The sequence below is a fragment of the Cololabis saira genome, chromosome 14, assembly GCF_033807715.1.
Source record: "Cololabis saira isolate AMF1-May2022 chromosome 14, fColSai1.1, whole genome shotgun sequence".
In the NCBI taxonomy this organism is placed as follows: Eukaryota; Metazoa; Chordata; class Actinopteri; order Beloniformes; family Belonidae; genus Cololabis; species Cololabis saira.
Genome location: NC_084600.1, coordinates 32086763 through 32103918, shown reverse-complemented (window position 1 = coordinate 32103918; position 17156 = coordinate 32086763). Strand labels below are relative to the sequence as shown.

Genomic DNA, 17156 nt, shown 5'->3' with positions numbered 1-17156 from the left:
TTGAACCGGTCTCCTACAATATCCTAAATTCAAGAGTCCAATCTCCCAGTCACCTCTACAATGATCCACGACAGCCTTGAATGAGTTTCATTTAATACAGTATGTGTATTCACTGTTCACTTATAATTTTAATACCCTCCAGTTCTTGATGATTCTGCCAGTCTATCCCAACGTATCAAAATATCTTAAACGCTGGTATAGCCTGAACTACCCTGGTTTTTTTTTGTTTATAGTTTGATTACTGAGGTTTTTGTGATCCTTTCTGTTGTCCTTTCTGTTGTTCATCTCTTTCCCATAATAATCAGATGACGAAGTTATTCAGTAAGGTTCGCAATGCTCTGTTGAAACACCAGATTGTTCAGCCTGAACGTCAAACTGAGACTCAAAGTGCTCAGCAGTCAGATCAAACTTGTGCAACCTCCTGAAACGAATCCAGCTCAGAAACAGCAGTGAGAGTAATCTGAGTCAACAGACCTCGTCAGCCGAATCAAAGCACCTCACAACTCTGTCAGCTTGTCATTTTCCCAACAAAAACCTCCATTCCAGCAGATCTTGCCTGACTGAGCTGGATGAGCTGCGCCTGGTTTCTACTCAAACAACCAAAAAGTGAAAAAACCTGCAGCTCCTCTACCGACCACTAGAGTTTCAGCTTCAAGAACTTCATCCCTTGTTCAAACTCATTTTTAATTTTAATATCTTTATTCAGCCTCATTTAAAGGGGGAAAACGCTGATTGTTAGGACGAAGCTGAACATGGTGTACATCTCCACACAGCTTTATTATTGAGAAGCAGAGGCTCCTCAACCTTCCTGTACACCTCAACAACAGTGGGCATAGTGGAAGAACAACATGAGAAAGCCAGGCTGGAATATCCTACGAGGTTCGCTGACAAGCCCCAGCATTTCTGCAAGAACGTCCTCTGGGGTGATGAAACCAAACAACACAAATCTGCACCCATCAGCATCTTTCCCAATCAAATCTGTCCAAACATCCTCTTTTTTTAAGTGTCGCTACCGAGATGGAAATATAAGTATTAGCCGTTCTAGCCTTCCTTCTGAGTCCAGTTGGTGCAGACTTGTGTTCTCTTTGAGAGTTTTGGCTCGGCTGTCACACACCGCTGCAGTGACCTGCTACGATAATCCTCTAGTGTTTAGTCTTAATCGTTCTTGTGTTGTTCAAATTACTACTCATTCTGATACTCATCTTTGTTTAGAAGAAAACCTTTCACACCTGACACAGCTGGTTGTCCGGGAAGAGTGGACCAAAATACTTTCTTTCAGGTGCACAGGTGTCCTGGAAGTGTTGTAACTGCGTAGTCAGGGATTGAGACGTAAAATTGGTGAAAAAAGCACTGTTTAAAACAACAACTGTCGTATTCAGAAACCATGTGTTTGGTAGGTTCTTTATTCTTTGTTGAAGGACACAACCAACTTCCACCTCAACGTTTCATCATGTTCGGACCCACAAAGACGTCCTGAGAGCTCCAGGAACTAAAGAGTGGTTTCAAATCCTGAAAAGAAAGACTTACCATGTGATGTTGTATTTTCAGAACGGCGAAGAGGATGAGGAGTCCAGACCGGAGATTAAGCATCAGCAGACGAGTCCGGAGCAGGAAGTGTCCCTCCTCCACTTCCTCAAAAGTAAGACTTCTTCCTCTTGGCCTCTGTTTCCTGTCTGAGAGGGCATACGAGATACTCCGGGTCAGAGATGTCCACCGAGGGTCGAATCTGTATGATTATGTTCTGCGACATCTTCATTTACAGCTCAGCAGTCGGCGTGATAACAGTTAGCAGAGTTAGCTCTTTGGGCTGTCAATAGGGTTGCCACCCGTCCCGTAAAATACGGAATTGTCCTTTATTTGAGAAAAAAATGTTGCGTCCCGTATTGAACTAATACGGGACGCGATTTGTCCCGTATTTTCATTAACGCCCCATACACACGTCTGTCACACACACATCAACACTAAATTGATCAATAATAACAAAATAAAACACAGGAAACATTATGGCCAGCAAAATCTTTGTGGCGGGACAACAGGACCTGCTGGGTCTGTTTCCAGATCTTTCTATGTGTGTGCCAGACAGCGCTGCGGGGAGGACTCAGGCTTCACCTCCAGGTAGGAGTTGGGAATTGGGAATTAAAAGTTCCGTATTGAACCAATACGGACATATATTATGCCAGGCCCGGTTCTACGATGGTGCATAAGCAAGCATTTCACCCTCAGTTTGTGTTTGCGTGCTCAGTTGAAAAGACGAAAAGAAAACTGACAAATGCGCCCGCGTTTAGCCTCATTTATGGTTCTGCGTTAAGTCGACGGCGTAGCCTTCGGCGTTGAGTACGCGGCGACGCGCACCGTACGTTCGCGTCACCGCGCATTATACGCCGTAAGCTCTGCGTTGGTGCAACGCGGAACCATAAATCAGCCAGTGTCCGTCACGCATCTGCGTCCAGCAGTTTCCTGCACCAGCAAGACGCTGCTCTCTGATTATGGCTCACAGTTTATGAAAACCCCAAATAAAAAATAAATTCGAGAATATTTTATATTATACAATTCAATTCCATCATCAAAATTTTAACAAATAACGGTTCAACATATCTTGCTTTGCATGTAATAAGACTAGGTAATATATTAGTTTCACCTTTTAAGTTGAATTATTGAAATAAATTAACTTTTACACCAAATTCTAATTGAATTATTGAAATAAATTAACTTTTACATCATATTCTAGTTGAATTATTGAAATAAGTTAACTTTTACACCAAATTCTAATTGAATTATTGAAATAAATTAACTTTTACATCATATTCTAGTTGAATTATTGAAATAAATTAACTTTTACACCATATTCTAGTTGAATTATTGAAATAAGTTATCTTTTACACCATATTCTAGTTGGATTATTGAAATAAGTTAACTTTTACACCATATTCTAGTTGAATTATTGAAATAAGTTAACTTTTACACCAAATTCTAGTTGAATTATTGAAATAAATTAACTTTTACACCATATTCTAGTTGATTTATTGAAATAAGTTAACTTTTACACCAAATTCTAGTTGAATTATTGAAATAAATTAACTTTTACACCGTATTCTAGTTGAATTATTGAAATAAATTAACTTTTACACCATATTCTAGTTGAATTATTGAAATAAGTTAACTTTTACACCAAATTCTAGTTGAATTATTGAAATAAGTTAACTTTTACACCAAATTCTAGTTGAATTATTGAAATAAGTTAACTTTTACACCAAATTCTAGTTGAATTATTGAAATAAATTAACTTTTACACCATATTCTAGTTGAATTATTGAAATAAGTTAACTTTTACACCATATTCTAGTTGAATTATTGAAATAAGTTAACTTTTACACCAAATTCTAGTTGAATTATTGAAATAAGTTAACTTTTACACCAAATTCTAGTTGAATTATTGAAATAAGTTAACTTTTACACCATATTAGTTGAATTATTGAAATAAGTTAACTTTTACACCATATTCTTCACCTGTAGCAATATACCTTGGCTGATGTGGACATACAGAGCATAGGCAGCTATTTCAGCTGCTATATGGTTGGCTGTCTGTACAGTCATGCAAGTTCAATGCTATTAAAGAACACGTTTTTTCATATAAAATAAACACATTTTTATTCAGTTTAGAAGTTTTGGGGCTTTTTTTTTGCTCCTGCGCTGCTGAAATCGGGGCGTCCTTTATTTCTATTTCTGAAAGGTGGCAACCCTAGCTGTCAATCAAAATACTGCACCCCTAAATACAGATGAATAAATTAAGAAATATAGCTTTTGGTCATGACTGTGCAGCTAAACTGCAGGATCTCACTGGTGGTGCTGTCTCAACGCGGTTCCTCAGGCTTTCCTCGGATAGCCCTGCGGACGCTGCGGAGTCCCATCTACCTGCTGGTGGTTCTGGCCCAGGTGAACCTGGCGGCGCTGTTGTCCGGTCTGGCCACCTTCATGGCCAAGTTCATCGAGAGACAGTTCAGCCAGACGGTCTCCTTCTCCACCATGTTGATAGGTGAGACAGCTCACTTCCTTTGAAATATCAATGACGGGACGCCTGGTTGAAGAATCGATGTACAAACTGGATCAGAAACATGATTTCCTCATTTTGCTCCTTCAGGAGGAGTTGTGATCCCGCTGGCGGTGCTGGGCATTGTTCTGGGCGGAGCTTTGATGCGGCGGTTCAGGCTGTCGGTGTACAGCGCCAGTAAACTGTGCACGACAGCGATCCTGCTGTGCATATTCTCGGCTCTGCCGCTGATCTTCATCGGCTGCCCCACTCAGAAGGTGGCTGGCATCTTTCCCCGCAGGTAGCTGCCACGGCGATTCCGACATTACATCTTACCGTCCCTTTAAATCTCACTGTAGAGAACTCCAGTCATCATGGGTCATAATGCACAATAGAGACTTTAAACTTCTTAAGTTTGGCAGCTCTTCCTCCCCATAGTCTTTAACAAAAACCAGAACAGTCATAATAACCTGTACTAAACCACAGGGCTGCCGTAACTCCAATACAAGACCAGACAGAAGGCATATTTGATGACAAAAGGAAAAAGTGCATTTGTCTTCATTTTACTAAATAATACAGCCTTGTTGATGTTAGCTCATTTATATTTATTTCCTTTTTACCATATTCAGCCTTATTTATCAGTTAGTCCCGCTCCTCAAACACAGGCAGCTCCACAGAATAACACTGGAACATCCTGAACTCTCATCTGTTTCATGAAGTGTATGCCAGTAAAAATATCCCTGGAGTACTTGTACTACTGATTCCAGGTATCAGAGAGGATGGACAACAGAGATCATTTTATTCAGTTTCCTAAATCCGTAATTAACAGAGTTAAACATCTGCTTTGGATTAAACTGCCAACTTAACGTGCAGAAGATCAATAAGGACATTTATTTATTTGTCCTGAGATAAATCCAAACAATCATTTCAAATCTGCTGTTGTTTCCTCCACGTATCTACTCACAGTTGTCATGTAGAAACACAGACTTTGTCTCTGATACGTTAAATGATACTGATAACGTTAATCTCCATTAATGTCCCATCTCGGGATAAGATTTTTGCTGTTGTGGACTGTTATGAAAGTTGATGGATTGTCTGAGGTAGCAACAGTAACTATGTAGTTTATGGCACATTGTATTGATCCAGCATTCCACATTTCAGCACCACGACAGTCGATTCCCCTTATGTTCTGTGTGTTCCAGTACGACTCCCCCTGCTCCCCGCTCACTCCCTAGTAACTCTCTGCTCTTAGTGGTTACTTTGTTAAACCAATCAAATGCATTACTGTCCACCATGTTGCCATGGCAACATAGACAATTGGTTTTGAACTGAATCACATCTAACTAATGTGAAGACTGATGGGGAAACTAATTTCTCCATCGTCCCTGAACTTCTTTCCCGTCATCATTGATGGGAAGTGATTTGATAACCACTGGAATCTGATCTGAAGAGCAACAGGAAGCGGATTCTGCTGTGCCACAGAACTAATATCACTAATCAGTTTTACTTTATTTTACGATTAAAAAGCAGGCAAATTTACAAGAACAAAGTTCTTCATTATTTATAGGGAACACATTATTTCACAGTCGCCAGGAAACGGGTTCTTTGAACCGGGAACTCTAAACCCCACTGATGATTTAATCACCAACGAATGACTTTTGGAGAGAAACCACTGGTGCTGGTAAGAGAAGTAGCATTTCAATGGCAGGGAACTGGTTTTAGTGGTTAAAGGGAGCTTTGAACACGGGAACGTTTCAGATGTTTTTACCAAATTTGGCTGATAATTGTCTTTCATAACAGTCACTATGCTGCCACAAATAACCAGATAAACCCAATTATCTGAGTGGTTCCCCACATTAAACATAAGCATGTGCTCTTGTTCTTAGCATCAACGTCCCAATGCACCGTTAGGAAGTGATGCTCGTCTTTAAAAATGTTGACATGAAAACCTGTGTTTGATTTTGTTTCAGCTCTGATCCAATGTCGTGCAGTTCTGGCTGTCACTGTCCACCGGAGGCGTTCAACCCGGTTTGTGGCGCAGACGGCGTGGAGTTCAGGTCTCCCTGCCACGCTGGCTGTGTCTTCAATGAAACAGACTCCTATGGCAAAGTCACAGTAAGCATTATTGTGTCTGTCCCTTTGCTGAGCTCAGATGCAGATGTCACCCGGTCAGACTTGTGCAAGTTCATCACTTAAGTTGGTGCAGTTTGCAGAAATGGGGAAGCGTCTTTGTCTGCCTTTCGGGATGACAGTTGGTGCGAGCTCGTGGTTGTTGGTAAAGCGGATGAGCACATGTGATCTCATTGTGTCCCCCTCCGTTCCACAAACAAGCTCCCCCTCTGACCACGGTAGTGTTTCAGGTCTTCCTGCCATTTGTGTTTGTGGAAGAGCTTCTGGTTGGAAACAGAGGACTTTAAGGGTGCTTTCATACCTGTGGCCTTTTTTTTTTGTTCCGATTCAGGGGCTAAATCGATACAGTTGTTTCGTTTTTCGTTTGTGGCGTTTGTGTTCACGGTAACCGTCTGTAGCGGTTTAAAGCTGTTAACAAATGCCACGCGTGAACCCAGGGCCACCGGCAGGGGTGTGCGAACCGTGTGACCGCACGGGGCCTCGCGCCCCAAGGGCCTCGCGCTATGGGAGGTTTTTTTTTTTTTCTTTTTTTTCTTTTCGTTTTTTTTCCTTCTTTTCCTTACAAATATCAACTGTCACGTTCCATTACAGACCTAAATGTGTACTAGTCTGTGCATATCAATGAATATATGTACAATGATGTGCTTGCTGATTGATCGTTGTTGTTCAATACAACTGCGAGTTTAATGCCTCTCTGAAAGGCTCGTTTGATACATTTATTACAAAAATCACCAATCCGGGGCACGGTGGCGCAGCTGGTAGTGCAGCCGTCTCACAGCAAGAAGGTCCTGGGTTCAATTCCCGCCGGGGACGCTGTGAGCGCTGAAGTGCACGTTAGTTCCCCCATGACTTCAGTGCCCACACCCTGGGTGGGGTTGGCGAAAGGATCTTTCTGTGTGGAGTTTGCATGTTCTCCCCGTGTTCCCCTGGGTAGCTAATGTGAGCTACCCTCACAAAAACATGCACACAGTCCTGGGCTACACATGCCCCCTCTGGCCAGCCGGGGCGCCAGGTGGGGTGGGGAGGATCCGGCCGAAATAACGTGATCCTTCCACGCACTACGTCCGGCCGGAGAATCCCCACCCTGTCTGGTGAAAAGATGCGGCCTGCTCACTCCTCAGGTTAAGGAGAAGACCTGAGCTCAGTGCAGGGCCCTCCTGGGGTTGGTAGAGGGGAGCAATGCCCAGGACTGTACCTTAGGTAGGAGCACTGGGTGATAAAATGGGGGAAAAAACCGGGATAAAAATATTTAAAAAAAAAAAAAAATCACTGATCACTCTCAAGCAGCCGTGGGGCCCCGCGTCGAGGCAAGCCCAGATGATGATGAGGCAGGGCAAGGCAGGGTATGCAATGCTTCATAATGAAACGTGTGTATGTGTTTGTATCCAGTATTTTGCTATTTGGAGTGTTTTTTTATGGCTGAACCTAAACATGAAAAGCAATGCCAGAAACTTAATGTAATTTTTTAAAGCCTAAACATGATCAAAACATGAAACCATGTGCGAGCTTTGTAATTGAACTAATTTTACAGATGTTGAACATTTATTAGGAAATTTCAGAGAAGCTGTTTACCTTCCAGGAGGAGATTGGCTCCTGTTTACTTTACAGCTCAGCAGCCAAAGTCCTATGAAGCATGAAGTTCTCAGAACCTGTACTAAAACTGGAACAAGAAGTGCTATTTTTAAACCAAGTAGTTCACCAACAGTTTTACCCCAAAAAAATACAAAATACAGATTTTGTGCATTTTGCTAAATCAGCAACACTCATATCTACGTCTGTAATAGGTAAAAATCCTCCTCTGCAGTTTTTTTTTTTTTAATCAGATTAGTCAACATCTTCAAGAAAGCTTGCTTCCCTGACACCCCGGTCTGACCTCACCCCTCATTGCAAAACATAAATGACCAATTCTAACTCTAATAATTATTACTGGCATTATCATGATATATTGTTTCATATTATTATATTAAAGTTATGAAATCTCTTGGCATGTTAAACTATAGTATTATATTGTAATATATAATAGTATGGTGATATAATTTGGTTATATGTTATAATATTTTATACAAATTATGTTATATTAGGATATTGCTATATTTATATGATATCATGCTACACCACTCTATATGAAAATTGTTTATTTGTTCACTTTCGAATCAATATTCTCAATTTATGTACCTATTTTCATCACCTTATTTACACTCAAACACGGCACGCACGCACGCACACACACACACACACACACACACACACACACACACACACACACATACTGATGCTGTCTTTTGTCATCGTTTGCACTGTTTGTTAATAAAAAAAATAAATAAAAAGAGATGCACGTGACATGTTTTAAATAAAAAAAACTACAAAATGAAAAAAAAAAAAAAAAAAACATCTTCAAGAAAGCTGAGTCGTTAATGACTCAGCTGTTAATGAATGAAGTGTAAAAGAAACGCGCAGCCGTGTCATCAGTGAAGCTGCAGGAGAGTGACTTTTGTTCTGAGAACAGCACGTTTCTACTTCGAGCCTCTCCAAAGTCAGCATTCACCAGTCCACAACGCATTTTCACAGGATTCGCCTTTAATTATGAACTCTTGTGTCAAAAGAACAAGTTTTCTTGCAGCTCAGAGGTCTAGAAATGAATCAGCTGTGGTCATTAAAGCACAAACACACACAGTATATTTGTAGAGTAAATGACAGTTCATCTGTTTCTGCAGAACTACACCAACTGTCGGTGCGTCGGCGATCATGGGTTCGCCCGGCCCGGGACCTGCGGTAGTGGATGTGCTCACCTCCTGCTGCCCTTCATGGTTCTGCTGGGTCTCACCAGCTTCATCGCCTCCTTCTCTCAGACACCGTCCTACATGATGATCCTCAGGTACGGAGCACCATGCTCAGTTGTTTGGGTGCAGATCTACACCTGCTACCAGCCCCTTTCTGGGTGTAAAACGGCAAATAGTGGTATTGTCTGTGGAGGCGCCATGCTGGAAGCCCACCTGGACTCCTCCGGGTTGGTCTGGAGAGGGCCAGCGGCACGGGGTGGCGGCTGCCAGAGCTGGAGGCCGACCAGCTGTAGATGGTCCTGGCTGGCCTGCAGCTGAGGTGAATGCTGAGCGAGGCGCTGTCCCCAGACTAAAACCTAAACAAGAATTTTTGATTCGTGAAGTTAGATATTTACTACATGTACAGAAGGATTTTGAACTGTAAATGATGTACATGTTTGTACCTAAATAGATCCTTTCCTAACGGTGTCTTTTAACACGGCAGCAACTTTGCTGATTAACACGGGACAGAACCAAGAGAAAATAACCAGTATTTATTTATCTATTTATCTGTTTGAAATCTGCTTCTACCTACTTCCATCTGCTAAAGAAGAAGTAGTGTATTCTTGTTTGCATTTATTTTGTCTTAGTTTTGATTCTAATTCCGGTTAGAGCGCCCCGAGCGGTGGAAGAAAAATCCACAGAATAGTATAGAATTGTATAAGCCGCACGGTTGAAAACCTATGAAAAAAGTAGCAGCTTATAGTCCAGAAAATACGGTACTTATAATCTCTTAGGTCATAAACTGCATATAAGAACCGTCTAATGTAATCAGTCCAGAAATTCACCGCCAGTTGCACCATTATTTACTCACTAAAGTCAAACGAAACCGAGCTGAAGGCAATGAAAACTTTGCAAACGTTGAAAAGATTATATCTGTCTATCTACAGCTTCGTGACCAGACAGTTCCTTCCAATAACACCGATCTTGTCTGAGTTCAGTAACAGGAAATGAGATGTTTTTATCTTTGATGTCATCAGGACTGGTCTGCGGATGAAGTTAGGTCACATCCATAAAAGATAGAAAACAGCTCTTTCAGATGATCAACACCAGACTTAGAGCCGGCAGTGAATGTTTCCTACACCACCTCATGTTTCTAAGGTGGATCAGAACCCCATGTTTACCCGACGCTCACTTCACACAAGCTGCCTCGTCTCAAATAAGCTTCCTCCTCGGACGCTTCCAGAACAACCCACCACCAGTCAGGACGGTCTGTTAGTGGTGTGGTGAGTACAAGTGGACGAAAGGGAGCTCTGCTGTCCCACCACCGCTGTGAAGGATTTATGCAGGAACTAGGGTTGCCACCTTTCAGAAATAGAAATAAAGGACGCCCTGATTTCAGCAGCGCAGGAGCCAATAGAAAAAAGCCCCAAAACTTCTAAACTGAATAAAAATGTGTTTATTATATATGAAAAAAACAAAATGCTTTGATTTCAAGTTTAAAGTGCTTTAATAGCTGAACTGAAATATCCTCCTATGCTCTGTATGTCCACATCAGCCCAGATGTAGAATATAACCTACAGGTGAAGAATATGGTGTAAAAGTTAATTTATTTCAATAATTCAACTAGAATATGGTGTAAAAGTTAATTTATTTCAATAATTCAACTAGAATATGGTTTAAAAGTTAATTTATTTCAATAATTCAACTAGAATATGGTGTAAAAGTTAACTTATTTCAATAATTCAACTTGAATATGGTGTAAAAGTTAACTTATTTCAATAATTCAACTAGAATATGGTGTAAAAGTTAACTTATTTCAATAATTCAACTAGAATATGGTGTAAAAGTTAACTTATTTCAATAATTCAACTAGAATATGGTGTAAAGGTTAATTTATTTCAATAATTCAACCAGAATATGGTGTACAGGTTAATTTATTTCAATAATTCAACCAGAATATGATGTAAAAGTTACTTATTTCAATAATTCAACTAGAATATGGTGTAAAAGTTAATGAAAATACGGTACAAATCGCGTCCCGTATTAGTTCAATACGGGACGCAACATTTTTTTCTCAAATAAAGGACAATTCCGTATTTTACGGGACGGGTGGCAACCCTAGCAGGAACACAGATTACATCCGTACCAACTCGTGACACAGTCCTCAGCCTTTAAACTTTTCCGTTGTCATATTTAGGATCTCCTCCCTGTGAATCTTTGTGGCATCACATTTCCTGAGAACTCACAACACAGTCCTCCCCCCCAGCTGTGTGTTTCATAACGAAAATACATTTTTTTTTTCCCATTTTAGCACAATTTTAAGCACAACTAAGCATATTCTCTTTCAAAAATGCGGTCAGGTCTTCAGGTTCACAGGTCAGAACCAGGAAGTAGCTGAAGGTGTGACAGCTAACCAGCGCTGTGTAGAGTCCACGCCCCTTATTATACATAAATGGGATGCTTCATGCATCTAACCACACAGACCAAAATAGTTTGAACGTGAATATGTTCATTTCTGCTGTAAAGTTGAACATTTTAACATCGAGGTCAATGGATCCAGTAGAGGAACCGCAGGTCTGGATCTGGACCAAAGTGGTCCAAACTGCAGGTTGTCTTAATTAGCTACAACCCAGAAGGTCCTGGCTCCTGGTCACGTCCCTGCTCTTCTTCTTCATGTTTTTCTGCTGCAGGACGGTGCCCAATGAAGACAAGTCTTTTGCGGTGGGAGTTCAGTACATGCTGTTCCGAGTCCTGGGTAAGTCTCCTCATCACTTCCCTGTCCGTCTCCTTTCTGGCCCACCCGCTGGACCAGCCTCCCTGATGTAATGTGTTTGTGTCGGTGTAGCGTTCATGCCCGGTCCGGTGCTGTACGGCAGCGCCATCGACACCACCTGCATCCTGTGGGGCAAAAAGTGCGGCAAGACGACTTCCTGTCACTACTACAACCTGGATCTCTTCAGACGGAGGTACACCACCAGCTTCACTCTCACATTAGAAACAAGCTTTTTACAATCCGAAATGATCCGTCTGACATAATTCAAGGTTTTTTTCTCAACAACTTCATTTCATTTGTTTCAAGTCCTTCTTCCAATAAACGCTCATGAGGCAATTTAATGCTCGATAAGGAGATAGAAGTAAGAAAATGTTGGAATTCCAAACCCAGAACCGGCAAGTTCACATCACCTGCAGGTTTCCCCGTCCATCCACCATGATGTCCATTGGACATCCAATAGTGGCTCATTTCATCATCGTTGATGTGTCTCATGGTGCCGTAAAGTAACACACCGTTGTCACAGGAGACAACCAGGACAGGCATCCAAACGTCCTTTGGGAGATTTGTGCTGAGAGTAGGGACAGAAGACCACGACAGCTGGACCGAGCTTCCTCAGAGAAATCAAATATTCCTTTAAATGAGACTGATATGGACTCCTCGGTGCTGCTTTAAGATGTCTTCACCGGAACAGCGGGACAAAACTCTTCATGACATCCCCGAAGAGGCAGCATTAAAGAGGTCCCACCTTTTCCAACTCTTTTGGACTGTGTTTCAGGACTGGAATGAAAACATGGTTGTATGTTAACAAATGCAATGAAGTTGACAAGAAAAAACATGAATTATCTTGAGTTGCTACCGTCTGGAAAGAGAAAAGTAAATGTAAGAATTGTGATGTTTTCTTTTGATTCTCATGTTGTCAAACTTTACTGGGAATCAGCTTGAGTGAGTCAGACGTGTAATGAAACTAATGAAAGGTTCTGCCTTGCGTTTGGAGTCGATAAGCGGCCTCTCTGTGTGCAGGTTTCTTGGTCTGCAGGTCGTCTTCGTGTGCGGGGCGCTGCTCTGCTTCCTGCTGTCCGCCGTCGTCCTGCGCCGGCGAGCCGGAACCCAGGAGCTGAAGCCGCAAACCAAAAGTGGCTACGAGTTGGTCGGGGACCATAAAACACCAGAGGTACTTTCTACCAAAGAAAAAGAGCTCAACGGCCTTAAAACCTGAAGAGACGCAGCTGGAAGTAGCACGGATAGAAGGACTCTGCAGAGAACGTCCAGATCTCAAAGGAAGATGGAAGTCTCCACCTGAGACATCAGCTTCTCCACACATTTGGGCCTCCATAGTGAGGTCCACATTTACTTTGATTGTACAGCTATATTTACTTCAATAAGCTTTTATTACCAGCTCTCTTTATACAAACATTATTTACTGGGACCAATCTGATGATTCAGTTTTCACGTTTAGTTCCTTATCTGTCCCGATGCAACACCTGATTCACAGACCTACAAAAGTGTCCTTTTGTAGGTTTATTTTTTTAAACGTGGACACAAAACCAACCCCACAAAGTGAAAAAAGAGAGCTCAGCAACATATTTGAGTTAACAGATGAATAAGCTTCAAGTGAAACTAGGATTTGCTCCGATGGGAACCTGCGATTGCTCAAGTTGCTTCAGGAGGAAGATCAGGACGCTGCTACACTGCTGGGGTGAACATTTTATCATGGAGGTCACTGGGGATGAACTTACTGTTGTCTGGATCCGGGCCCTCGTGGTACAGTACAGTATGTACTGTAGAGGAACCTCAACCTTGATGGTTTCAACTTTGAAACTTTGGAGGTAATTTGATGATGTGCTCTCAGGATGGATTTAATCCCAGGTAGATTGTCTTCCTGAACCAACAAATGAGACAAAAACACCAAGAAATGGTACCATCATATCAAAGATGTGAACTGTGAGGAGTTCTACCTCAACATTGACACCAGAACTAAGTTTTTAAATCACATGATTTCTACAGTGAGATTGTTCTTAATAATGGGTTTGGGGGTTTGTATATGAACTTTAGAGGTGTTTTGTGAGCTTGTATAACTTTGATTAAATAATGTGAAAAAAGTGTAAATGAAAGAGTCGCATTATTACACGTGTGGTTTGTTGCTGTGGGTTTTGTCTTGTCTGGTGCTCTTCTTCCTGCCTCGTTGGTCTTTATTAATGTTTCCTCCTCCAGAAGTGGGGATCTCCTGAAGAGGGTAATGTTTCAGTTTGCACAGACTGGATATGCGTTTCATGGTGCACAAGACAAGTCTGGTCACCGTCTGAGACCACATTCTCAGTCTGAAATGTCGGGAGTCCAATCTTCTTCCAACAAGCAGATTTAAGACTAGATTGGCACTTTTCCACTAGAACCTACTCAGCCCGACTCGACTTGCCTTGCCCTCGTTTCTTTCGATACCCAGATCAGAAGTAGGAGGGTTGGAGCGAAGCTACTGTGACGTATTTGATTGTGTGATCTAAACGAAGAAGACAACAACACTAAAGATGTAGAACCTGGAAGAGATGATATATGTGCTGCTGGGTCTGTGGCTTGTTTTCGATACCAAGTTAAAAAATGAGAGTGAGAGGCCTCAAGCGGCTACGCTTTTTTTTTTTTGTTTGATTGTCTCTGCGCTGCTGAAAAGTCAGCTGGAGCCGTGAGCAGCTATGAAGAGACAGAGCTCCTGGTGGATCTGGTCGTTCCTTATCGCCTGGCTAGATCCCTTTTAATTCTCTCCTCAGCCACCAGGTTTATGAACATCTGCACCTCAGAGTTGGATCACGAAACAGCCTTTTGCACTGCCATTGCCTGTCGCATAAAATGAACAAGAAGCTGCCAGTTGCTCTTTCGCTGACTTCCTCCTCCTGACTCAGACGTCTGACTCCAACCCCCCGACCAATCGGTGGCCTGTATTGTGATGATGTCAGATACAGCCGACTCAGCCGCTTAGAACCTCGGCAGAGTAGTTACAGAAAAGTATCTACTCGGCACGTTAGACCCCTAGTGGGAAGGCGCCAAACCGAGTCGAGTCGGGCTGAGTAGGTACTAATGGAAAAGCACCAGATCTGAACATGGTCCGCTCTGCAGCATCAGTGGAGCAGAGCCGGCCTCTGCATTTGCATTTAAAAACACATGTACTTTTTATGAATCAATTGTACATTTTAGGAAACAAATCAGAATTTTAGGAAACACTTTATACAAGTGCCAAAACAAATCTACAAGTAGAAAAACAGAAATTCAAATCCCGAATCAAATGAACCAAAGACGGCTCTTGACGGAAAGGGAATGTCCTAAATACCAAAAGTGACGCAATGATGACTTGTAGTACAAACAAATTATTTGTAGTTCACCTACACGCGGAAAGTCAGCGGTGATTCTTTAAGGACAACAACATGTTTCATTAAGTTTTTAATAACTGCAGGCCTACTGTTCTTCGTGCAGACGAGTTTGTTTTTCTAAATGTAATTTTGTTTTGAAATGTGTATTGTATTTTGAACTTCTCAGCCACCGTAGTTTTCAGATCGGACGACCAACAAGTCCCAGGGTCGGTGTCCACTCATCATCTCAGCAGATGACAGATGACCTGATTGATGAGGTTTGTTACAGTATGTCTACATGTAATTACCCTGTTGTCATGACCGGTTGACTTATCCTCTTGTCATGTCTCATTGACATGTCGCATTGTCATGTCCTGAAGGATGACTCCTGCTCGCTGACAGACGTGGATGACTTCATCCCAACGATTCCTTTAGACATTCCTGAACTCGTCAACCTCCGTCATGAACATGCTCACACGAGTCCTGGCTGCAGGAAAATGTTTGACGGTTGGAGCACAAACATCTTCCTCAGAGGTCCTGTCTCAGGACTGCTCCTCCTCTTTCCTAATTCAGGTTGCAATCATATAAAAAAAGGCTGGATGCCCTTTAACTGTATTTTTAATTAAAGTATGATAAGAATCCTGACTCTAGTGGGTCTTTAACCGCAGACCAACAGCAACCCTCAACCTTTTTGACCCTGTCAACATTTATTTAACAAAAATAAAACTAAATACAGCTACAGCTACAGCTTCTAGATTCACGTTTAAGTCACAGTAACTTACAGTAGTTTCTAGGTTTCTAGGTTCTTACAACACCTCAGGAAGGAAAGCAGCTATTGGCTCTACTAAAAGTTGCAAAATGATGTCATAGCTTAATTAGCATAATTTACAATTTGTACATAATTGTGAGGGATGCTGTTGGAAAGGAATAAAGTCATGTAGGAAGTAATAAAGATTGTGAATATGTTTGGAACAGGTAGGAATTAATAAGATTAATACAAATTATATATATCAATAATAATTAAGTGTTATTCAATGACTCTGGTCCAGTTCCGTATCAGCCAGCGAGGACGTCGCTGAAACGTGACGTTTACAGTGGAGACGCAGAGGATTGAACGTCTGGATGGTTCTGTATGGAGGAGGGGCCTAAAGCAGCACCACCTGCTCACTGAGAAGAGTGCGGGCGAGCGTTCAGTTAAGAGTCTCCAAAAGTCATCAATAACACCTGAAAAAAGTGGCCACAGTTGTTGTTTGTTGGGTTTTCTTTTTCTTAAGTCTTTAGAGGAGTCTGAAAACTTGCTAAATATAAAAATAAAGTTGCTAAGTTTCCTGGTAAATGTGGGGGGGACTCATCCCACTCACATACAACGGTTGCAACAGCTACATTCAGCACATTCAGTAGGAACCTTCAGAAACAAAAACAAAGCAACAGAAAAACCTAAGACAAATGTGAGTAGAAAGGAAACAGGCTCAAACTGCAGGTCAGTGAGGTCCAACAGATTACAAGAATCATCTGTTCCAAGATTCCTAAAACCATCAGAGATAAACGACTGGTTCAGGAAGAAGATTTTTATAAATGAGGCTGAACTTGACCTGCAGAAGGGTTACTCAACTGCAGGAAGAAGTTTAGTTCTATTTCAGGTTTAATCAAGGTCTCTTTCTTTATGAGGATATGAAACAGTTCTCCGCAATGACGTGCAACAATGCTAGAGGTGATATCAATTCACCACTGAGACTTGATTGATTGACTTGACAGATCTTACGTTGTAATCTCATACCGTTGTGAAACCTGCTGCGCCTGTTCGTCCAGTTGAAGCGCCACGCTGTTGGACAACAAGGTTTTAAGAGGTGGTGGTAAGAGGTCGGCTAGGTGAAACAGAAAGTTTTGACGTAAATCTGCAGGAAACTGTGACACTTCTAAAAACTGGCCCTCACATCATCTCCCGTAACGTGACCTATTGTTCATGATGTCATAACCATGCTCTGGGCCACTTCACTCCCCCAAGCGCTGTAACTGAATAAGTCCAAGGGTCGCCCAGATGGTCTGTTTCACAACTGCTGCAAAATAACCTCAAAGACACAAAAACAACCACAAACACATTTTTAATTATCATCATTGTGAAGGTTGTG

At 41.8% G+C, this 17156-nt stretch overlaps 1 protein-coding gene across 1 annotated transcript in view; it reads left to right on the top strand.

The window, feature by feature from the left end:
- slco2b1 (solute carrier organic anion transporter family, member 2B1) overlaps positions 1-13803 on the top strand; it is a 36539-nt gene extending 22736 nt beyond the window's left edge. Inside the window, exons 8-15 of the mRNA XM_061740432.1 lie at positions 1549-1639; positions 3869-4033; positions 4139-4328; positions 5998-6142; positions 8872-9032; positions 11610-11674; positions 11765-11885; positions 12713-13803. Coding sequence (XP_061596416.1) covers positions 1549-1639; positions 3869-4033; positions 4139-4328; positions 5998-6142; positions 8872-9032; positions 11610-11674; positions 11765-11885; positions 12713-12908 — 1134 coding nt within the window. The 3' untranslated portion in view covers positions 12909-13803. The remainder of the gene's footprint in view (positions 1-1548; positions 1640-3868; positions 4034-4138; positions 4329-5997; positions 6143-8871; positions 9033-11609; positions 11675-11764; positions 11886-12712) is intronic.
- The last annotated feature ends 3353 nt before the right edge of the window (positions 13804-17156 follow it).